At 39.0% G+C, this 25,530-nt stretch overlaps 1 protein-coding gene across 1 annotated transcript in view; it reads right to left on the reverse strand.

Moving 5' to 3' along the window:
* GSTCD (glutathione S-transferase C-terminal domain containing) overlaps nt 1–25,530 on the reverse strand; it is a 143,278-nt gene that overhangs the window by 56,380 nt on the left and 61,368 nt on the right. Inside the window, exon 5 of the mRNA XM_063458384.1 lies at nt 10,509–10,602. Coding sequence (XP_063314454.1) covers nt 10,509–10,602 — 94 coding nt within the window. The remainder of the gene's footprint in view (nt 1–10,508; nt 10,603–25,530) is intronic.

The raw sequence follows: 25,530 nt of genomic DNA on the forward strand, positions 1-25,530 counted from the left end.
GGCGTATACCGCGCCTAATAATTATGCAAACTGTACATACATATATTCTCGAGTGTTTCCAATAAATCAGGACCTCGGAATAAGAAAAATAAAAATAATAGTGCAATACAGTAAGCTTACCGTATATACTCGAGTATAAGTCGAGTTTTTCAGCACATTTTTTGTGCTGATAAACCCCAACTCCACTTATACTCGAGTCAATGTCTGTATTATGTCAACTTACATTGCCATAATACAGACAAGGAGCTGTGGGGGCTGGCAGATAGCTGTAACTTACCTTTCCTGCAGCTCCTGTCAGCTCCCTCCTCCTCCGCTCTGGTCCGGTCAGCTGCATTTCCCACCCTAGTCTTATACTCGAGTCAATAAGTTTCCCAGTTTTGTGGGGGTAAAATTAGGGGCCTCGGCTTATATTCGGGTCGGCTTATACTCAAGTATATACACTGCGTGCAGAATTATTAGGCAAATGAGTATTTTGACCACATCATCCTCTTTATGCATGTTGTCTTACTCCAAGCTGTATAGGCTCGAAAGCCTACTACCAATTAAGCATATTAGGTGATGTGCATCTCTGTAATGAGAAGGGGTGTGGTCTAATGACATCAACACCCTATATCAGGTGTGCATAATTATTAGGCAACCTCCTTTCCTTTGGCAAAATGGGTCAAAAGAAGGACTTGAAAGGCTCAGAAAAGTAAAAAATAGTGAGATATCTTGCAGAGGGATGCAGCACTCTTAAAATTGCAAAGCTTCGGAAGCGTGATCATCGAACAATCAAGCGTTTCATTCAAAATAGTCAACAGGGTCGCAAGAAGCGTGTGGAGAAACCAAGGCGCAAAATAACTGCCCATGAACTGAGAAAAGTCAAGCGTGCAGCTGCCAAGATGCCACTTGCCACCAGTCTGGCCATATTTCAGAGCTGCAACATCACTAGAGTGCCCGAAAGCACAAGGTGTGCAATACTCAGAGACATGGTCAAGGTAAGAAAGGCTGAAAGACGACCACCACTGAACAAGACACACAAGCTGAAACGTCAAGACTGGGCCAAGAAATATCTCAAGACTGATTTTTCTAAGGTTTTATGGACTGATGAAATGAGAGTGAGTCTTGATGGGCCAGATGGATGGATTGGTAAAGGGCAGAGAGCTCCAATCTGACTCAGACGCCAGCAAGGTGGAGGTGGAGTACTGGTTTGGGCTGGTATCATCAAAGATGAGCTTGTGGGGCCTTTTCGGGTTGAGGATGGAGTCAAGCTCAACTCCCAGTTTCTGGAAGACACCTTCTTCAAGCAGTGGTACAGGAAGAAGTCTGCATCCTTCAAGAAAAACATGATTTTCATGCAGGACAATGCTCCATCACACGCGTCCAAGTACTCCACAGCGTGGCTGGCAAGAAAGGGTATAAAAGAAGAAAATCTAATGACATGGCCTCCTTGTTCACCTGATCTGAACCCCATTGAGAACCTGTGGTCCATCATCAAATGTGAGATTTACAAGGAGGGAAAACAGTACACCTCTCTGAACAGTGTCTGGGAGGCTGTGGTTGCTGCTGCACGCAATGTTGATGGTGAACAGATCAAAACACTGACAGAATCCATGGATGGCAGGCTTTTGAGTGTCCTTGCAAAGAAAGGTGGCTATATTGGTCACTGATTTGTTTTTGTTATGTTTTTGAATGTCAGAAATGTATATTTGTGAATGTTGAGATGTTATATTGGTTTCACTGGTAAAAATAAATAATTGAAATGGGTATATATTTGTTTTTTGTTAAGTTGCCTAATAATTATGCACAGTAATAGTCACCTGCACACACAGATATCCCCCTAAAATAGCTAAAACTAAAAACAAACTAAAAACTACTTCCAAAAATATTCAGCTTTGATATTAATGAGTTTTTTGGGTTCATTGAGAACATGGTTGTTGTTCAATAATAAAATTAATCCTCAAAAATACAACTTGCCTAATAATTCTGCACTCCCTGTACGGTATATCTTGAAGTGGTGAATATAACTATACACAATTCACTCACATTTGTATGTCTTATTATTTATTTTAATACCTACATATTACAAGAGATAAGCAGATTGGCAAGTTTTAAAAGTAAAAGAAAAATTGCTGTGCAGCATAAACAATAATTTACCTTTCATAGCACAGCTTGTTCTCATCAAACCAAATTGTACAAACAGTCTTTATCTTAACAGATCTTACTGCCATCTAGTGCCTTGTACCCAACAAATTACAGTCAGGAATGTTCATCCACAAGTGGTTTCTTAATGAGCAAAATGTTGGGATGTCAATTAAGACACAACAGTCAAATAAAAAGGCATGCTTGCAGAAGCTCCAACTTAATTTCACATTAATTATATCATAATTAAAATACGTAGCTTGAACTGCAACCAAGAAATCTGTGTTAACACACAAGAACCCCAACAACTGGATTTAACAAGCAAAACATTTACATGGCCAACAACCTTAAAGGGACACTATCGTCACCAGAACAACTACAGCTTATTGAATTTGTTCTGGTGAGTAGAATCATTACCTTCAGGCTTTTTGCTGTAAACACTGTCTTTTCAGAGAAAATGCAGTGTTTACATTACAGCCTAGTGATAACTCCACTGGCCACTCCTCAGATGGCTGTTAGAGATCCTTCCTGGGTCATGGCTGCCTAAAATGCATCCAAACATTCAGTATCTCCTCCCTCTGCATGCAGACACTGAACTTTCCTCAAAGAGATTCATTGATTCAATTCATCTCTGTGAGGAGATGCTGATTGGCCAGGGGTGTGTTTGAATCATGCTGGCTCTGCCCCTGATCTGCCTCTTTGTCAGTCTCAGCCAATCCTATGGGTAAGCATTGTCATTGGATCAGGCTACCACTTCTGATGATGTCAGCAGACCGCTTGTTTTTCTGAGGCAAACAGCATGCTTCAGGCTTGAATACAGTAAGATTTTGCTATATTTATGAAGGCATGAGGGGCTCACAGGGGCTAGATGGTGGTTTTAAAACTATAGGGTCAGGAATACATGTTTGTGTTCCTGACCCTATAGTGACCCTTTAATGCAAGTGAGCTGAGTTTGTTTTGCAGAAGGACATGGTATTCATTTATACAGCCAACATTTTAATAAAAAATTGTTTATTTGGCTTTTAAAAGGGATACTGTTGCTTCTCTGGAATATACACCAGTACAGAAAACATATCAAACCCCTATAATTTGTGTTAACCTTTTAAAAGTTATATTAAAGTTTTAGAAAATGTATCATAATCAAGTTCACACTTTGCAGATAAGGAGGAGAAATACAGGTGGTCCTCACTCAACGACATACATGTTTAACGACGGCTTGGACTTACGACCAGCTCTCTAGCGTGGGATTCAAGGGATTCCTTATGTTAGAGAGCTGGTCTATGTTCAGGGAATTTTCCACAAACATAGACACGTGCACCAGAGCAGGGAATCCCTCAAATCTATGCTTGGGGACGTTTCTCTAATGCTTTAATCCCTTGAGGTAAGAGTGTCTCCGGGGGCCTCCTGACACATAACTAATTTATGTAGATGATGTTGTTTTGGTGCCTCGAGTGTCCCTTTAACATTTCAAGTCCTATGTGTCAAAACTAGCCTAACCTTAACATTCAAACCTAGGTAAAGATAGGGCAGAGATTAAAAGTGCATACCTTAGAATGTTTAAGCTAGCACACAGCACAGATAGGCAGAATGACAGCAAGAAGACAGAGAGTAATCATAAACAGGTCAAAAGAGTACACAAAGTTACAAGTCCATGAAACAGGTATTGATCAGGATTACAGACCTCTAGAATAGTCAAACATATCAGAAGACAAATAAATCAATAACAAAAGCAGTTTAGGGTATACAGAAACCATGACAGAGAAATAATCCAGTTTTACCCTGGATGATACATAACCTGTAGTAAGTCGCTAATGGTTAGCGTCTATGTAGCCAAATTTTGAATGCCCATTGTTACCAATGTGGAGCAGTATACATCACAACCCATGCAAGAATGGTGCGCTGTGTCAAAATGGATGGGTAAAAGACACATGGCATCAGTACACACGCAAAACTGATAAACTGTTTCAGTTTCAACATGCATGGCAGAATGAAGCAGAGAAGCCACAGGTACAGTTACACTAGGTCACTAGCCAGGCTTTAATAGTCATTCGCCACTGCAAGCCTTGTCACACTCCGCAAGAGTGAATTTCCACTAGTCATCACTGCATTTTCACCCTCCAATGGCACATTTGAGCCTAGCTGCTATGCTATCCATATAATTTACCTGTCCACCAGTATCATGTCCAGTTTCAACAGTTGTCTTATTTCCTGATTCTAGAGTCACCATTCTTGACTGTCCCAGGTTTCAGACTGCCTAAACTTCATTGTATCCTATTTTGTGCACTCCAAATTAACTCCATCCTGTGTGCCACTTTTAGGAGTTACTTCCTATGCAAGCAGTTACATCTGAATGCATAGAGCACCCCACTTTGTTGTTTAATACTTAATCAGCATCACGTGACTTTTAGTAACATTTTGATGTTGACGTGAATTTATGTTTTTTTAAACACAAAGTCTTTAATCTTCAAATCCACCCAGACAGCATTCCCTGGTTGTAAGCATCTTAGGCCAATTGTGTGCATTGATGCCGGTTACTGACAAGTAATTGTCTGACCCACTTACTCAACCATCTGCCTATATCCTAGTATTTATATGACTGTCAAGTGATTTGTGGTGGAGACAATTCATCTTTTTAAATGCAAAGTCTGGTTTACATCGTTTTTTTTTCTTCACTTAATGCTGTCAAAAAAATGAATGCTTTTAAGAAATAAAACGCTGTTTCTGTGATGCGGGATTTAATTTCTTACGAAGTGCTTATTTTGTGCTCAGCCATGTGATTTGTCTAATATCCCCTTCAAAAAAATTCCTCCCTAAGCTACGATGAAAAGTCTGAGCCTTACGAGGATGATCTCGTGCCAACAGTAAGGAAATGCATCTGCCAAGAAGGGTTCATTAAGATTCAGCCTGCCCAATAATCACTCAGCATCCCAGTCAATAACCTGTGAGTTCACAGCTTTACAAGGGATTAACACATACAGAAGTGGTTTTCTCAGGTCAAAAACATACACATGTGCCTGTGGGTCTGCTGGGAGAACGGAAGCTTTCAACTCAATCTCCTGTCTTTGTAAAGAAAAAGATGCAGGTGTAGTTTACAAAACTAGTGCTCCAACACGCAACCCATTTGCTGCTCTAGAAGACAGGAAATTAAAGAATTGCTATTTCTCTGTTTGAAGGCAACCAGAATTCCAAATTCACTGCACAAAGGTCACCTTTATCCCACTGCGGTACTCTGCCCACAGCTATGTTACATCATGTGTCTTTTAAAGACACCTTAAACTTGTATTCAGGAAGTTTATCTTAGGTTTATTTAAATAGTATGTTATCAAGTATTTTGGAGATTTATTTTATTTATATATTAATATAAATGTATAAGCTTGACAAAGACCCATTCAGGGGTCGAAACGGTTCTGTGTCTGACTTATCCAAATAAATACAATTGAAGATACTTGGAGTGCCTGGATCCTCTTTCTACCACGGATGCTTTGCAGATATAACACTAAGTTCTCACATAGACTGAAGGTATGTTTTACCTTGCTGTAGGCTGTTATGCAGCCGTCTATCGAGATAGAGCCGTTTCTTAATGGAACAAATAGTGAAATAAGGAGAAACTCACTCAATAAAGAAACCATACAACCAATTAATGATTAGACCGATGACCCTAATGATTTGTAGATTCTGGCACAACATGTCATCTTTCCTGGTAATTAGAAACACCAGCAGGTGTGCATTAGGAAATGAGGTTAAATATAATAAATAAAATGGCCAGTGCTGTCTCAACTGAGCATTGCAATTCTGATTAAAAATGGTCGGAAGTCACCCATCAGATAAAAAAAAAAAAACAACCAAAAAGGAAAAGTAAAGATACATTTTTAAATATCCAAGTGCTCATTGCTAGCAATGCAGGATGAATGGAACTAAAAATAAATAAAAACATGAAATGTAAATATGAGTTCCAAACAAGACTACAAAGGCAAATGTAACAAAAACACGTAATAGTTAGCATTTAGACACCTGCAGGATTTATGACAACAGGCCGATGCATAATTGTGGTAACGGTGCTAAACTTGGTAAAAAGCAATAACTCTTGTATCTTGATTCAACTAACCCCAGGAGGAAAATAAAAAACAACGGATTACTAGCTGTATACTTGTATCAGCTTCAAGGTTCTTGTGCAGAATAATGGTATCACCTAGGTGGGAAATCCTATTGAGGAAACCATCAATAGTAAAGGATCACTATAGGGTCAGGAACACAAACATGTATTCCTGACCCTATAGTGTTAAAACCACCATCTAGCCCCCCTAGACCCCTCATGTCTCCATATATATAGCAACATCTTACTGTGTGCAAGCCAGAAGCTGTAGATCTGCATGCTGTTTGCCTAAAAAAAACAAGCAGTCTGCTGACATCATCAGAAGTGGTAGCCTGATCCAATCACAATGCTTCCCCATAGAATTGGCTGACACTGACAAAGAGGCAGATCTGGGCAGAGCCAGCATGATTCAAAAACAGCCCTGGCCAATCAGCATCTCCTCATAGAGATGAATTGAATCAATTAATCTCTATGAGGAAAGTTCAGTGTCTGCATGCAGTGGGAGGAGATACTGAATGTTTGGATGCATTTTAGGCAGCCATGACCCAGGAAGGATCTCTAACAGCCATCTGAGGAGTGGCCAGTGAAGTTATCACTAGGCTGTAATGTAAACACTGCATTTTCTCTGAAAAGACAGTGTTTACAGCAAAACGCCTGAAGGCAATGATTCTACTCACCAGAACAAATGCAATAAGCTGTAGTTGTTCTGGTGACTATAGTGTCCCTTTAAGCTACAGAAAGGTCATCCAGGCTGAAGAAAGCACACAAGTCAGACAGGTTGCAATTTCTACAGCAGTTACAATCTGTCTGATGTATGTGCTTTCTTCAGTCTGGATGGTTCTATACACTTTTCCAATACAACAGTTGTGCTGAATTTTTTTGGCAGGTCATAGACCCAGTGTGTAAATGCCTTCTGTGAAGAAATACCCCATGACTTGTACTTGTACTATTCCCTTTTCGAATTCCTTTTCGAACCCACTTAGTTCAGCTACAGAACGAGGACCATCCCAGCACCTCATTAAAACGTTGGAACACTCGTTAACAAGTGCAAAACTACAAAGGAAACAATTAGTGAATGCTCCCCTGGGTGGCCACCATTTTGTGAAACCGAACGCAAGTGGTCGACAAAATGGATGGCAGCCATTTTTTCTCGTGAACGCAGGCAGCAGTGCATGGAACTCTTTGAAGCTAGGCACTCGTGCGAACACCGGTGAAGATGGTAACGCTGCCCGTCACAGCTATACGAACGGCGTTCGGGAGATATTAACTACCAACTAAAGGGAGCATTTGCTCCTTGGAAGCATACAAATATATTGCGTGGTATTCGTACCGGAACCCCCGAACAGAGACCGGCTGTTGTTTTGGGCTTCTACCTCGTGGCCAGCTGGTCAAGACTTTACCCCGTTGGCGATTTCATACTACTGAACGGATCTGAGCGCTTTTTGGCCAACTTGGGCGCTCAGATCAGGGCTATCTGGGGATATGTAGGGTTCCTATGCATTTTAGGGGTATTTTTGGGGTGTTGTATATTATTTTTTATGTTTTCCCTGTAACTGAGAGATAATTGAGTTATAGTTTCCTGACGCAATTATACCCCAGACATAGGGACGCCAGGGAGAAGCTTGCTATATTCCTGTATGAAGACCCCCTGCTGGGGGTCTGTGTATAATTTGAGAGTGCTTGTCTGAAATAAACAGATCTACTCCCAGCATTCAGTCTTGACTAATGTACGGGGGGAAAGCTATACCAGCTATAATCACTTACACCACTTGGTAGAGCTTGTTCACACTGGGAAAGGGAGTCCGTGGCGGCAATACACTGGTGGTCTGCCACACCTTCCTCCAGCAAGAGTATGGCTTTTGTAGACCCATTCCTGGAACTAGGGAGCCTATGGCTACAATGCTCAAGAAATAACCTGGAATGTCTTTCATTGTCGAAGTGTCGCAGTCGAGAGGTCAGCATATTCTTGGATGTATACTTTGGCAAGTCTTTCTTCACTCTGCTGGCCCTCTGTAGAACATATATTATATCGGATTAGAGTGTGTGTATGGACATCTTCAGAAGCAAGATCCAGTATATATTAGGGCTTGTTCATTCTATGTGCTCTATCAACTAACACCACCACCTCGGGGATATCCAGGGCTAAAGCAACTAGCATGAAATTGATAAAATTGATCATATTAAAGGACAAGTCCTCTTTCAACCTCCGTTCTTATCCATCTCTATGGCTTCAGCTTGCAGGTTTACTTATCCATCCTAAGATACATTCGACACAATGGTCGCTTTAACATTTGCTGTTCTAGAAGTAATTTTTTTTCAGGCTTAGAGTATACTTGCGTGTTTTTGAACACATTGCTGGTTTCAATTTTGTCATCTCAAACCTTACAGTTCTAATTGTTATTTTTTTCTTTTCTGGGTTTTGCACAGTGGAGCTCTGTTTAACATCAACATTCTACTCTTGTGGCTAGCAACACCTTCAAGTTATAATTCGTTTACTGATATTAGCCTTCAGAGCTGGAATACCTCACTCCATGTATTTTATCTAACAGAGAGTGCTCCAGTCTTTTTTGATAATTCCTAATACACCATTGGGGTAGACAAATGCTAACTAATATCAATACCAAAGATAAAAAAACGAAATATGGATTGTGGCTCCTAGCTACATCTTGCCAAACATTTATTTATATCCTTTACGTTAAAGGAACACCTCAAGCACTATAACCACTACTGTACGCTGTAGTGGCTATGATATCAGCAGCTCCCTGGGGGTTCCCCAATTTAAGTAGTCAAACTATTTAAGAATGGCTCAATTTCTCACTTACAGTCCTCAGGCCCTCTTCCTGTGTCCCCTGCATCAGGAAACTCTCAACTCTGAGCTAAGCAAGTGCTTCCGGTCGGTGTTCTATCAAATTCAAAAACCCTCATTTGAACCCTCACTTAACCCTAAATGTCCCGTGTGCCTAAGCTTAGTGAATGCACGAACTATAATTTAAGTGTAAAACTAGTTTTACTTACCTTCCAGGACCTTGCTGTGGAGGAGTATAAGGAGTGCTAGCACGCATGTGCAGCACAGGATCCAGCTGATTTCCCTCACCGGAAGTGACGAGGGTAGGGGATTTTGATAGAACACTGGCTCTATTGTAGTATACAGAGAGGTGGGTAGGGACACCAGATGGACCCCGAGTAAGAAGTCAAACCCTTCTAAAATATTTTGTTTACTTATAATTATGGATGGTGGGGACAGGGAACTCCTCAATATTTGCTGTTTATATCTTTAGCGGAGCTCCCTGTACCCCAGCTAGGTACCTCCTAGCTGGAACCGGGGAAAACTGCTGCTCTTCTGCCACAGTTGTCGTGGCTTGACTGGGGTCCTTCTTGAGCTTTTCCACCAGGCTCCAGCTCTCCTTCCAGACAGGTATCGTTCCCTCTGCCTATTCCACTGCAGTCCTTCTTCCAGGCAGGTATTCAACTCTGCCTGCAATGTGATTTATATTGCCTTTACAAAGGTAATTGCAGCTCTGAAGCCTAGCTCTCTTGATTTATTCCAGGATTAGAAGGATCATGCAGCCAGCCAAGAGGTACGCTCCTCTGTGGCTAGGATTCCTACAAAACCACACAGGACACTGTTCCAAATGGAACTAACATACAAAACTTTTTAAAACAATTAAATTAGACAATTAAAAATATACAATCACATTATAAACATTCTGCACCTATAATGAGTACAGGGTAACTTAGACATAGGAACAATTTAGGAATCTTTGTAAAGTGTCCTTCTGCTCCCAGTGATGGTGACTGCCGTCACAATATCCCTACCCTGCCCCACTCCCCTTCCGTAATTCATTGTACCAGAGTAACAATTTTTACATCAGCAACTCTATCCAAGTGGATTTTTGATTGGGTTAGGGAAGCAGGTATTTTTATATAGAGTGGTGCAAGTTAGTTAACCAAGTGCTTTCAACCAATTACTGCAATCCAGGTAGGATGAGATGTACACTGATCATGTGGAAGAGTAAATTCTGAGAGCTGAGGAAGAGGCGGTCAAAATAGCTTTTGACAAAGAACTGGGGGATAGCTCCCTGAGACTACTGGCAATATAACCACTACAGTTGTGGTCATGTTGCTTAGATAATCCGTTCTTTATGTTCTATTGGGACTATTAAAAAATGGTTTCCTAGGTAATAGTTTTCCACGCATGATGGGAAATACAGTCCTGCTCATACATGTGAGATCAATAAATCGCTGCTTGCTCAGGCTGGCTTACATTGCAAAACAAAATCATTTCTGCACTAACCTTCTGCAGGACTAGCAGCAGGAGGGAGATTTTCCCAGTTAATGGTCCACGAAGGGTGAGGGTGAGAAGAAAACTGAGCTTCAATGCCGTGATTCTGCGAAATGGAAAACACTATGGTTAACTGATTAAAATAGAATTCATACAGAAGCCAACCTCCCTATTTGGAGTTCACACATTAAACAATATTAAAGGAACACTATAGTCACCTAAATTACTTTAGCTAAATAAAGCAGTTTTAGTGTATAGATCATTCCCCTGCAATTTCACTGCTCAATTCACTGTCATTTAGGAGTTAAATCACTTTGTTTCTGTTTATGCAGCCTTAGCCACACCTCCCCTGGCTATGATTGACAGAGCCTGCATGAAAAAAAAAAACTGGTTTCACTTTCAAACAGATGTAATTTACCTTAGATGTAAAACCCCTTCAGCCACTTACGTTAATCCAGCGCCAGGCTCCCTCGGCACTGGTGACCTCTCCTCCTCCTTCGACGTCAGCTCCAAATGCACGGCAAGAGCCATGCGCGCATTCAAACCGCCCATAGGAAAGCATTACTCATTGCTTTCCTATGGACGTCAGCATCTTCTCACTGTGATTTTCACTAGAGGCTGGATTAACTCTCAGTGTAATCATAGCAGTTTCAGCTACAGGGTTAAAACTATAGGGACCTGCCACCCAGACGACTTCATTGAGCTCAAGTGGTCTGGGTGCCTATAGTGGTCCTTTAAGTATTGTCAAAATGATCAGAAGTGATTTTCAAAGAGCAATACAATGTGCCTAAATTTTTCTATCAGTGTTTACCAACCCAAATGGCATGACAAACACAGATAAACTGCTCCCATAGCCATCTAGCACCATAGATATTATGACATGCATTGGTTAATATGCCTGGAGTGTGATTTACACCAGGAAATCCATAAAATGTGTTTACTATGGTAAATAATACATCAAAACCATTTTAACTAGAATCATATAGATTTGTCTTGTTTAGGTCTGTGATTTATCACACCATTAGAGAGTTAGGCCAGTATATTCTTTTCTTTCCAAAAACATATTTTTACTAAGTATAAAGAAAAAGATATATTGTTGTACAGTGAAAAGCATATCCACTGGTGAAATAAAACTGAAATAAAACAACATTTAGAAAAATCATGTAGAAGCCAGGAAAAATAGCAGTTGTAATTTAATTGTTTATGCTCCTTTATTCATATTAATTAACATGTCATAATAAATTAAGAAAAACAAGTAATAAGCAACAAGTATTATCGTCACTTAACGTCTTATACCTGTGTGTGTGTCATTCAAATGCTGAATAACTAAGGCGCTAAATAAATAACGGATTACAATTTGCCATACCAAAACGTTTGTGTTTAGGGGTGAATGCCATGATTGAAAAAGCAAAAATTTCTGCTATTTAAAATAATCTAAAAGCATGATTATAGTGGGGAAGTACTATTTTGATCATCAAAGGCTCTTTATCAAGCAGAGGGGAGGAGGGGGAAGATTCACCATTTTCCCATGAAAATATTTGTCCACAAAGGACCATCAAGACTAATGCAAGGATCACAGGTGTTATGTGCAGACCTGCACTGTAAACATCGACAAACAAAAATGCGACAGTTTCTCTTGATGTACTGTTGTGTAAATGCAACAAGCATTCGGTAACTCAACAGGGGAATCAACAGTTTATACGAGTTGTGATGACCATGCAAACAATGCCAAAGTAAGCTTCACTAGAAGTATTTCGAGTGAAACAGAGTAGCCACTAAGCTCCTAAGGTTCCAAGCGCCAGCTCTGTGTTTATTAGAGTTTGTTTTCTTCAAGCTTATCTTAGATCCACAGCCTGTTAACAGAAGTTCCACTTACCAACATGCCTGCAGCAAGAAACACCCAGCCAAACCTCTCTAATACTAACATTTGTTTTCTAATGAAAACAATTTTTTGTTGTTGCTATTTTTAAAGTTTTAGCCAAACATCACGAGAATAAAGAGTACGGAATGCAGTACCACACATTGGTTTCATTAGTGGATAGTTATAAGCCGGACTTTTACTTATATTACAAAAAAATACTTGTTCTGGAAAACAACATGGCAGAGATCACAGTCATAAATCATTCTCACAAGAAAAGGGTTACTGCTGACTAATGTCACTAAAAATAATAATTTCCATTAAAGCGAAGATTGCTAAGGTGTTTTTATTCTTATCAATTATATACAGATGCAATCAAAATTATTCAATCCCCCTTGAAAATCAGGATTATCAAAATGTACAGACTTTACACTGTTTGCAATGAGCAAATCAAACAAATGCAGTTGAAATAGCTCAATACAACAAATGCTTCAAGTGGTTTACCCAAATTCAACTGAAAATTCCACTTATAAAGAATTCTCCAGTCTCAGAATGATTCAACCCCCTGAATAGAATCCCTCACAACAACACAAATATGCAATGCAGGTGCTGTCTCAAGCACACCTGATGCAACTAATCAAGGGCTTCATTAGTTGCACTAGGTGTGTTTGAGCTGGAACACATGAAATGCCTGAACTGGCTAGGGGTTTGTTGAGTGCCATGTTTGACTGCATGTTAGAAATATGGCTAAATAAGTCAAAAGAATGCTCCACAAAGTTAAGAGAAGAGATCATCGCCCTTCACAAACAAAGAAAACATAAAGATAGTGAAGACACTGAATGTTCCTAGAGAAACCGTTGGAAGCATAGATTGCATGTTCAAAGTTGAAGGAAAAGTTTTTACACCTGTATGAAAAAGGAAGGTGTTAATGGTTGCAACCAGATTTATGAGAAGGCAAATTATGAAAAACCCTTGAGTGACTGAAAAAGACCCGCGGCAAGACTTAATTACTACACGCACTGCGGTTTCAGTGAAAAATCATATAAATAAGCCACAGAAGTTGTGGGATTCTGTTCTGTGGAGCGATGAAGCAAAACTGGAACTTTTCTACCCCATGGACCTGCGGTATGTTAGGAGGCAGAAGAATGAAGCAAAATTAAATGGGGGGGGGGGGGGGGGGAGGGGAGAAGAAATAATACAAGACTGACACTCCCAAGTCTAGAGTGAGAGAGTCCCTGTATTATAATGCTGTCAAGGGTGATCATCAAGTAAGTAAATCTGAATCCTAAGAGATAAATGCTCCTAAATCTAAAGTAAGGATCACTAGTGCCTTCGAGGGCACCCCTTAACAAAAGCCTGCTCTGTAGCTAAACCCCCCTGCTACTACTGCTAAAAAAGAAAATAGGTTCTGCAACTGAATAATTCAGAGAGAAAAGTATTGAATAGAGGAGGACTGTGTAATCGTTGAAATGAGGATGCTATTTGATTATAGTGTCGGCTAGCCGTTACAGATCGCGGAGATGAAAGCCGGCACTAATAATTTCTCAAGTGAGCGTCCAGAGTGGCTCATCAGAGGGGAACCAGACAATGATAAGTATCGGAATATTTGAATGTTAAGGTCATCAGTGATTGGTTGTAATTTTCTGTGTTAACCAATGGTGGCTTGACAGGGGGTTGTTTGAGATGACGTTTAAGTTAACCCTTGCAGTACTTACGTGTCTGAAGATAAAAGCGAATAGATTTAAAATTTATATACAAACAATTATAAGTAGTTAACTACTCTCACAGATCTTTGTAGATATCATTGTTAGAAGAGATAGGTATTTAAATAAATAAACTTAAACACAATTATGTGTTTGTGTGTCTGGGGGTTGAAGATTTTAAGTCTATATATACAAACATTTATGAAAAGTTTGCTGCTGTCACATATTTATGAAAATCGTTGTCAGAGTAGGTAGCTATGTAAATAGTTTTACTCATAATTCATGTTAATGTATTTGTAGACTATGTCCAAGGTGACAGTTGATTTTAAAAGGTTATAAATGTGAGTGTGCTCATGCATGTAATATTAATATATGTTATTATTTGTTACATAGTTACATAGTTACATAGTTAGATAGCTGAAAAGAGACTTGCGTCCATCAAGTTCAGCCTTCCTCACACCTGTTTTTTGCTGTTGATCCAAAAGAGAAGAAGAAAAAAAAAAAAAAAAAAAAAAAACCCCAGTTTGAAGCACAATTTTGCAACAAGCTAGGACAAAAAATTCCTTATTGACCCCAGAATGGCAGTCAGATTTATCCTTGAATCAAGCTGTTATTACCCTACATTGAAAGATTATATCCTTGAATATTCTGTCTTTGCAAGTATGCATCTAGTAGCTGTTTGAACATCTGTATGGACTCTGATAAAACCACTTCTTCAGGCAGAGAATTCCACATCCTGATTGTTCTTACAGTAAAAAAACCTTTCCTTTGCCTTAGACGAAATCTTCTTTCTTCCAGTCTAAAAATTGTTAATTATTTGTTAATTATTTATTTGTGGATAAATGGTGTAAAGTTAAATTCTTTGTTTAATCCATGTTGGGACAGGGTTTTTAATTCTTTTTTTAGAAATGTTAAATTAAAGTTGCATTTTCTAGTGTTCAGATGAATACATTCCAGAATCTGGAAAGAAAGATGTGATGGGTCCGTATTATAGAAATTTCTCACACGATTTGCAATTGGAGTTGAAATATTTGGGTTTGCAATTGAATTAATGTGCTGGAGAGTTCTTCTTCTAAATTCTTGATACGTTTTACCCACATATTGTTGTTTACAGCTGCAGGTTATCAAGTATACAACTTTTGTTGTGCTGCAGTTGGCAAACTCTTTTAAGGGTTATGGGTTTTTTTTTTTTTGTGTTCGTGCATTCCACTGTTTTTGATGGTTTTATTTATTTGCACGCTTTACACCTGCCACATCTGTAGATTCCCTTAGTTTCTTGTAGCCAAGTTTTAGATTGTTGTTGTGGTTCATTGTCTCTCGCTTGGGTAAGTATTTGTTTGAGTTCATTTAGGTATGAAGAGGAAGGATCACCAGGAAGTTTCTTATAGCAAGATATTTCATGAAGATGAGTCATGCATATTTCAATGTATTATTCTTTTCCCCCCTTTGTCTGATGGTTTTATTATGAGATTTTTGTTTGGATCTCAATTCTCTTAGTGCAAGGTTTTCGTCATAAGACAGATTGCTAATTTGTGGTGTTTTATCAAGAGGTAATTGTTCTATTTTGTCAGTAGTCATTTGGATACATAGATCTATATTCATCACCTCTTTGAATTGAGGAGTGTACTAACTTAGTGGTTTAGATCAGTAAGGGGTGGATCTTTTTCTTGATCCTCAAGTAATGTTACCAGTGTTCTCAACTGTGGATAATCCTCAGGTGCTATACCCATTTCTTTTACCATTAGAGTGCTTCTATGTAATGCACTTAGTGCTAGTTTTCTGGCAAAAAGATTTGTATATTTTAGCCAATTAAACTTGTCAGTGCCTAGGGATGGCACAAAGGAAAGTCCCTTATTTAGAAGAGAAAGGTGTGCTGAAGTTAATAAAAATTTGGAAAGATTTATTACTTTGTTTTCAGTATTGTCACCCGAAGTTATTTCCTTTGTCGGTCTCTGTCTGATCTGTATCCCCATTTGTTTCTGTCTCTTGGTCTTAGATTTCTGAGGGTTCTGCAGAGCCTGGTCTAAAAAAGATCCTGCTCTAGATTGTGATTCTGTATTGGTTTGGGGGGTATGTTATAGAATGACACTGACTTGTCTTGATTTCTTAAGATTCCCCTCGACGAATCTGCAAGAAAGGGAGCCATTTCTAGAGCTATTTCTTGAAGACTCTGAGTCAGACCATTCAGTATTGCCTGAGGTGGAAGAATTCCTACTGTTGTACCTTCTCCTAGGTTTGGGCTTAGTTCTAAAAAAATTGCCTTCACTAAACTTAATTCCATCTGTGAGGATGCTTGGGCATCATTGGATCTTCCAACAAGACAATGATCCCAGGCATACCTCAAATCCCACCAAGGTTTGGTTGCAGAAGTCCTGAAAAAGTCTACAGTTGCAATTACAGTCACCTGACTTGAACCTCATAGAAAATCTTTGGTGGTATTTGAAGAAGGCGGTTGCCGCACGCAAACCCAAGAATATTGCTGAACTAGAGGCGTTTAATCACAAGCAATGGGCTAAGATTTCTCAGCAACACTGCCAGAAGCTGGTGTCCGGTTATGCATCTCGTTTGCAGCTGATCATAGCAGAAAAATGATGCCATATTAAGTACTAAAGATGCTTGCCATGTAGTAGTTGAATAATTTTTTTAGACTGGAGAAGTCTATATAAGTTGCATTTTCAGTTGAATTTGAGGAAACTACTTGAAGCATTCATTGTGTTGAGCTATTTCAATTGCTTTTACTTTATTTGTTCATTGCAAACATCTACTAGTCTGTACATTTTTACAATAAACATGATTTTTAATGGGGGTTGAATAATTTTGACTACAACTGTAATGCCAGTATATTCTGCAGCGCTTTACAATTATAGAAAGAGGATATTTTTGGAGGTGAAGAAGGCCCTGCTTAAATTAGTTTACAATCTATGAGGATTTAAGGAAGATGGATATATAACATTTTGTGTCTTGCCCAAGGACAGTTGCTGGTGAGATTGTCGGACTGTGATTTGAACCTGGGTTTCCCAGTTCCACATTGTAAATTGGTTAGTTCCAGAGCACACACTCAGGAGAGAATCCAAACTCATTGAAGTACTCTTGACTTAGCATTAACTAAGCTACTATGCTTTTATTTGTTATCTATGTTACTTGTGACTTAATTTAATTAATTTTAGTCAGCAAAAATATAGCAGTATAATAGTAATTAATTAGACAAAAAAATAGCTGACATGAAACTAAATGTGTGTAGAATTGTAAAAGCATGGGAAAAAATAATATATGATTCTATAAACGTACATGGGAGTTTACAGACTTTGCCAGGGAATTCATAAAGTTCCTAAGCAGTTATATAAAATTCCATGTTTTAGTATGAAATATAACTTTCACATCTCTTTTAATTAAGCTATAATTGGCTACATAGATGGCATTAGTAGACAGCTTAGCATCTCCTAACAATTGTGACTGCAGTATAGGTGCTCCTTTTAAACCTTTCACAGCAGAACATGATAGGTAGGCATAGTGAAGGATTGGCAAAGAGCAAGGGTACATGGACTGCCAACTAAAAGAAACTAATTAAATCAAGGGCAAACAGAAGGAAAGCTACACGTTATTATTAACAATTAGTCCCCAAACTATATAACGATTACACTTTCTCTGTAACCATCTGACATAAAGATGGTTCTGAGCAGCATAAAACCTCTGCATTTGTATCCAAATTGAAAGGAACACTATAGCGTTAGGAGTACAGGTTTGTATTACTAACACAATAGTGTCCAATCTAAAGTCAGATAAAGGTCCTCATATTTTTATATAAAATTTATAATTTGAGGCTCCCCCAGAACTGCTGACCTTCTGCAACATCACAGGGCAGGCATGGACTCCTCCACTATGTTCCAATTCATAGATGATCATTGGGGGCCTAATGCACATGAATAACAAAAACCTCATGTATTCACTACTGTAGCTCCACTACAAAAGAGCAATGAATCAATGCTTTCCTATGGGGCCTTCTGCATAACATGATTGAGCTTTAATGAGTCAGTGCAGTTTCTCAAAGACAGCAACGTTTTACATAGGGTTAGAAAATAAGGTCACTGCACTGAGACCACTTCGTTGTCAGTATGTGGTCTGGGTGACTGTCGTGTCCTTTTGAATATGTAAAGAGTCCCAGATTTCAACTAAACAACTTACAGCTGTTCCAGGGCAGCGGAAGTGAATTAGTCCTTGAAAGCTGATGAAATTATAGGAAGAAGAAGAATAGGTGTGGACTATAAAGCACCACCAGTGGACTACTCAAGACTGGGAGAAGATATTATGAACTAGTGAATCAAAGTTTGAAATCTCTGGTTCACCACACAGCTTTTTTGTACATTGTCGCATAAGGCATAAGGATGATTCCTTATTATGTGATACAAATTGCCAGACACGGAGGAGAAAGCGTAATGGTCTGATACTTTATAGCTGGATCCAGAGTAAGCAACTTGTGTAATGAATGGAACCCAGAATAAAAAATAAATATTTTTAAAAAAAAAAAGACTACCACAGAATTCTGCAGTGCCATGAAGGTATACTTCAAGTTGATCAAGACTCGTTGATCAAGGTGTTCGTCCTACAGCATGATGATGATCCAAAATATACTGCTAGGCTATGTCAGCTTCCTTCTAGCAAAGTGTTTACTGTTCACCCCCTTTGTTCTGTAAAATAAAGATGACTTACCTCTTTTCCAGCACAGAGACTCCTCCACGGCAGCAGCACACTCCACTTCCGAAGACATCAGCACTTTGACTGGGCAATTGACACACCTTGATTATTTTCTTTTTCAGCCATTTTGTTGCAGATTTGCTGGTGTGCTTGGGATCATTGTCCTGTTGAATGACCCAATTTCAGCCACATTTTATCTATTGGAGATATGGCTTTACATTTGACTCTAGAATACGTTGGTATAGGGAGGAGTTCATGATCAACTCAATAACTGCAAGGTTCCCAGGTCCTGTGGCTGCAAAACAAGCGCTAATCAGCAACCCTCCACCACTGTGCTTGACATTTGGTACGAGGTGTTTGTGCTGATTTGTTGTGTTTGGTTTTTGCCAAACATGGTGCTGTGCATTATGGTTAAACATTTCCACTTTGGTCTCGTCTGTCCAGAAGACTTCTGGTTTGTTCAGCTTCAACATTGCGAAACCTAAGCCATGCTTCCATGTTCTTTTTAGAGAGAAGAGGCTTTCTCCTGGCAACCCTTCCAAACAATCTATACTTGTCTTTTTCTAATGGTACTGTGACATTTAACATGCTAACTGAGGTCTGTAGAGTCTGAGATATAACTCTGAGATGTAACTTGTGGTATTACTAGGTCTGACCTTGTGGTGAATTTCCTGAGACGTCATCTCCTGGGAAGCTTGGCAACGGTCTACAATTTTTTCAACTTTAGAATAATCTTCCTCACTGTAGAATGAAGAACTTTAAATTGTTTGGAAAATACCTTAGAATTCTTCCCAGTCTGATGGGCAGCAACAATTGCTCATGCTCCAGACCAGCTGCTAAAACCGCTGCTTTTATAGAGGTGGTCAAACTTGCTAAAAATCAATTAATCAAGGACATTTGATTAGCAGCACATGTCTGCTACTTGGCTTTTTAATTTATATGGAAGCAGTAAGGGTGCACTTAGTTTTTTTTTTTTGCACATTGCTTCTCCATCTTAGCTTTATTTTTGTTAAATAAATCATGACACGGTGTAATAAGCCATGTGTTGTTCATCTGAGGTTGTATTTACCTAATTGTAACCCCTTAAGGACTGAGCCAAATGTACACGTTGTGAACAGAACAAAACGTAAACAAAACCTGGCATTTGCGCTATATGTCTGTCCAACCGTAATTCACCTCTTTCATATTAAATGCACCCCCCCTTGTTATATATCATTTTATTCAGGGGAAACAGGGCTTTCATTTAATATCAAATATTTAGCTATGAAACATAATTTAATATGAAAAAAATGGGAGAAAATAAGAAATTGTGTTATTTTTTTAGTTCTACATGACATTTTAACTGTCAATGTCATAATACTGTTTACTGCAAAAAAATACACATATTTGTATTCAGCAAAGTTTCACGTGTAAAACAGTACCCCCTTTGTACAGGTTTTATGGTGTTTTGGGAAGTTACAGGGTCAAATATAGCGTGTTACATTTGAAATTGAAATTTGCCAGATTGGTTACGTTGCCTTTAAGACTGTATAGTAGCCCAGGAATTAAATTTACACCCATAATGGCATACCATTTGCAATAGTAGACAACCCAAGGTATTGCAAATGGGGTATGTCCAGTCCTTTTTAGTAGCCATTTGGTCACAAACACTGGCCAAAGTTAGCGTTAGTATTTGTTTGTGTGTGAAAAATGCAAAAAACGCCAATTTTGGCCAGTGTTTGTGACTAAGTGGCTACTAAAAAAGACTGGACATATTGCAAATGGGGTATGTCCAGTCTTTTTTAGTAGCCATTTGGTCAAAAACACTGGCCAAAGTTAGCGTTAGTATTTGTTTGTGTGTGAAAAATGCAAAAAACACCAATTTTGGCCAGTGTTTGTGACTAAGTGGCTACTAAAAAAGACTGGACATACCCCATTTGCAATACCTTGCGTTGTCTACTATTGCAAATGGTATGTCATCATAGGGGCAATTTTCATTCTTGGGCTACCATAGGGTCACAATCTGGTAAGCAATCTGGCGAATTTGAATGTGAAAAAAATGAAACACAAGCCTTATATTGTTGTAATACATAATATATATCGTTGGAATACATTTTACTGTTTTGAAACACTGATATTTGTGTTCAGCCAAGTCTTCCGAGTAAACCAGTACCCCCCCATGTACAGGTTTTATGGTGTCTTGGAAAGACATAGGGTTAAATATAGTAAATTAAATTCCCTATAGCAAATTAAATTCCCTATACTTTCGGCATGGGTTGTCAGGCAGGTCCCGCTAATTGTAATTAATTAGGATACCTAATTATGTAAAAATATTACATAAATATATGTGTAGAATTAATATATGTATATATATATATATATATATAATTTTTTTTTTAAATATTTGTATTTATATATAGGTATATATAGTGATATATACGTATATATATATATTATTTCGTTCTACGTGTATTTTGATATAAATATATATATATATTAATATCACAATACAGTTAGAACTAAATAACAACATCTATATATTTTTTAATTATTTATTTTTAATTATTTTTTTCATTTTATTTTTTTACGTATTTATATATATATATTTTTTTATATTATATATATATATATATATATATATAACAATAATATATATATTTAATCAGTATCAGTCTACGTGTAATTTGATAATATATATATATAATTATATATTAATAGTAAAATACACCTAGACAGTGTATGTGTGTGTATGTATATGTGTATATATATATATATATATATATATATATATAACATATATATATATATACTTAGATCATATATATATATATATATAACATATATATATATGATATAAGTATATCATTTTTTTTTTTTTACACTTATTTTAATTTTATTTCCAGCCAGCAGGGGGACTACCTGTCATTACAGGCAGTTCCACTGCTGGCAATGCCTCAGCCAGCTAACCCGGCCATGTAAATGTGAGGTCCTCGCAAGAACCTCACTCTCACATGGCCGTGGGGGCTCCAGGAGGACAGACGTGCCGCGGGAGGCTCCCTGGGAGTCCCCCCAACCGCGATTACAATTACGCCCGGCGGCGTTTAGAGCTGCTCAAAATAGGGCGTAATTGTACGCCCTCCGGTCTTAAGAGGTTAAGACCTGCTAAGTAAAATGATTGTTATTATTTTCTGATATTTAAAACCACAAAATTCAAAGAGGGTGTACTTTATTTTTCCCACATATAGATATGTATTATGAACTCTAACTTTAAATAACAGTTTAGCGAATATAACCCAAATATATTTGGAAGGTAAGAAAACATACACAAAGTTAGATATTGGGTAATATATATAATAATTAAAGGAACATTCCGGGGACAATAACCACTACACCAGTTTAAGGTAAAATGGTACCAGTCCCCTTAACGTGAGCACTAGTCAGCATCGGCGGACATTATCATATTGCTTCTAAATAGTTTAAGTAAGGGTCTATGGTTGCCCACAGTCTAGACCAGGGATAGGCAACCTTCGGAACTCCAGATGTTGTGGAATACATTCCCCTTAATGCTCTTACACCCATAATGCTGGCAAAGCATCATGGGAGGTGTAGTCCAAAACATCTAGAGTGACGAAGGTTGCATATGGCTGGTCTAAACCCACTCTGCTGCTTGGATTTAGGCTTTCTGAGCAGTAATGTGTGACAGTGATAGGCAGAGAGTACAAAAGACAGCAAATACAGGGTGCGCTGGATAAAATAAACGAAAACGATAACACGAAAAGGAAAGTCTCTATAGGTACAGTGTAGACCTTGAGTAACTGTTCTTCTGTTCTCGCTTTGGAATCGCAGTGGTTGGATATGAAACACAAAAGCAGAGAAGGGGGGGACCAATAGTGCAAAACCGTATTGTTGAGAGGATCACGAACAACACAGACGTAGAGAAATGCCAACTTACAATTTTTAGAGCTAAGCCCAGCTCTAGGTAAAACAGCTTACAGTGGTATTTGATACTCCCCACATGTAGGATATAACTGGGCAATTGGAGTCTCCACACGATTCTTTAAAACTTCTGAGACAGACGTCAGCATATAAAATATATAAAAGGAAAAACCCAATGGTGCAATAACTTTGGTAGTACTGCAACAACAGACAACACAGAGGTCCTAAGAGTGCCAACTTACAATCTAAAAAGAGCTATAACCAGCTCTGAGTAAAACAGCATACAGTGGTATTTAAACTCCCCACGTGTAGGATATTCCTCTAGTGATGCTTGTAGTGCCGGTCTTATGAAAAATAAAATCACAAGAGAGGGCCCATAGTGTTTTCCATATGTAAAAATGACAAAGGGATAAAAAGAAACGTACTTACAGTGTTCAGAGCAGCCACACTGCTCTATGAACCAAGCGTAGGTGGAATGATCCCCACCAGGGATTCCTTTTGCAGTACTGGATCTTGTTAAAAATGATGATAAAAAAAATTCAGCCAGGATAAAACAGCAGCATATAAAGTAAATGAACTAACCCAAAGTAAAAGGTAGTAACAAAATACTTTAATACTACTTAATATAACTACTTAGTATTAAAATACTTTAATATAAAACAGAGTAAAAATACACAACACGAGAGTGCCTATTACTGTTATAAGTTGGTATTGCTAAGGGTGAGTAACTAACTCATACTTCCATTGCGGCCAGGTTGTGGGCAACTAGGAACCTTATTTAGTGTTGAACTATTCAAATATGGTTTACTACTAAACCTTGAGCCTATGTTAGGAGATTCAGAAAATTCCAATTTCAATTAGAGGAAGTGGTTATGGCTCTTATAGTATCCATTTAAACAATTTAGTGCAGAGAGACAAGAACAACCTTTACTCCCTGTGCAATTCCTAAAGCAAACACTAGCACTGACCCTGAAGGTAGTGTCAAAACAGATCTATCTATTCAGGAAGGGTGAACTTAAGCCACAGCCAGGGAAGGTGTGGCTAGAAATAAAGTATTTTAAATCCTAAATGGTTCAGTCAAAATACTGGATACCTCCACAGGAGGAAAAAAAAGTCTCAATCACAAGAAATAAGGAAAAAAGAAAGCAACATCATGGTGAAGACTTTGCAGGGGGAAGAAATGAATTTGACGGGTTTCGTGCATGTTAATTGATGATTCTTCAGAGGCCTAACCATGTTGGGTTATGTACGAAATGCATCAGATCAACTACATCAGTATCCGAGCATGCACACACCCCTCCTGGATTTAAGTTAGATTTAATCTATGGTATCCTGGGAGACGACACAGAATGGTCCCGAGAACTGGCCTTGCTGCACATTACATCGCAATCCATTCCTGGATACAAGAGGTCAATCTTACGCCACTTACTGGATGCCGCCAAATCCCTGATTCCCGTTTATTGTAAACGGTCGGAAATCCCCTCTACGGAGGAATGGCTGCACAGAGTTGGGGATATACAAGCGGCAGAGGCGCTGTGGGCATCCCTGGCGGGGCGATCAACGAGGCACACGGAGACATGGCGACCCTGGTTTTCATATCGGGTGGGTGGATAGCGGGTGTCCCACTCACACATTCGGAGTGGAGGGCTGGTCGGTGGGTACCAGACCCCTCATATCGCTGGTCATTACCTCCCCCGGGGACACCTTGCCCCGATGGGGATCAAAGCTCTTAGATTCACACGCTCCCTTGATAGGGTTGATCATTTACAGAACACACGCACACTGACTGAACGTCAACACAATATCATTTGATCCCACTCAAGGACCACACGGGCGGCTAACATATACCTCGGATACCAACGTTAAATACGGGACGCAGCACGCCAATGGGCGACCAACACTTAAAAAAAAAAGAAAAAGAAAATCCCGACACAACATCCTAGAACAGACACCTGATCTACCGATGGCGGGAGACGGTAGCCCAATGGCGGACTTGACTGCATAACCTCGTACGCTCAACACGGTCCACCACAACACGTCTAGACAATTCTCATATAACGCGCACCAGTCACCTCCACACTCAGCTAAGGCGAGGAATTGCGGAAACCAAGGAAGGACTCTTCTAGGCTTATGTAACCTTTCTCCCCCTTTCCTCTGTTCTCTCCACACCAAACACTTCCCCCCCATCTAGTCTGTACAAGACACAGGACCACAAGAGCCATACTTAATGTACACATGCAAGGCATATGATCGCACAAAAGGCCATGCAGAGTACTTGGAGTGTAACCAATGGATACACGCTAGGTCCTTCCCGAACCTGATCGTGGGGAAAGCACCCTCATACCACGATAACAGACTCCACAGATACACCGGCCATGTCTTATATTTCTCGCATTGTACATTGCCTTAAAGTTACACATGTTCCATGTCGCAATACTATGTCAGTTGTTCGAAACTGTTAGATAATGTATTTCATAATTTACCACACTGTTTTACCTGGAGGCCTGCGAGCCTCATTCTTTGTGTCTCATTTCTCTATTGAATTTACCTAAATAAAACCAGATTTACAAAAAAAAAGATTTAATCTATGTTATGTGCCCTACACTAGGCTTGGAAAATTGAGCAGTGAGGTTGCAAGGGTATCAAAACCACCTTTCTATGATGAGTTTTGCCTTGATGGGTAAGGTAAGATTACACTTTAATAGCAATTGGAATGGTAATAAACACCTCCAGATGTTTAAATAAGCATAAGGATTTGGGATACTGTGCAGGTATCATGTATTAGTGCTGATATTTACTTTAGCCACTGCTGCCTTTTATGAGTAGTGGGACTTAAAGCGCAAGAAACACTAAGAGTTTTGTGTTT

The sequence above is a fragment of the Pelobates fuscus genome, chromosome 6 (assembly GCF_036172605.1).
Source record: "Pelobates fuscus isolate aPelFus1 chromosome 6, aPelFus1.pri, whole genome shotgun sequence".
NCBI classification, from domain to species: domain Eukaryota; kingdom Metazoa; phylum Chordata; class Amphibia; order Anura; family Pelobatidae; genus Pelobates; species Pelobates fuscus.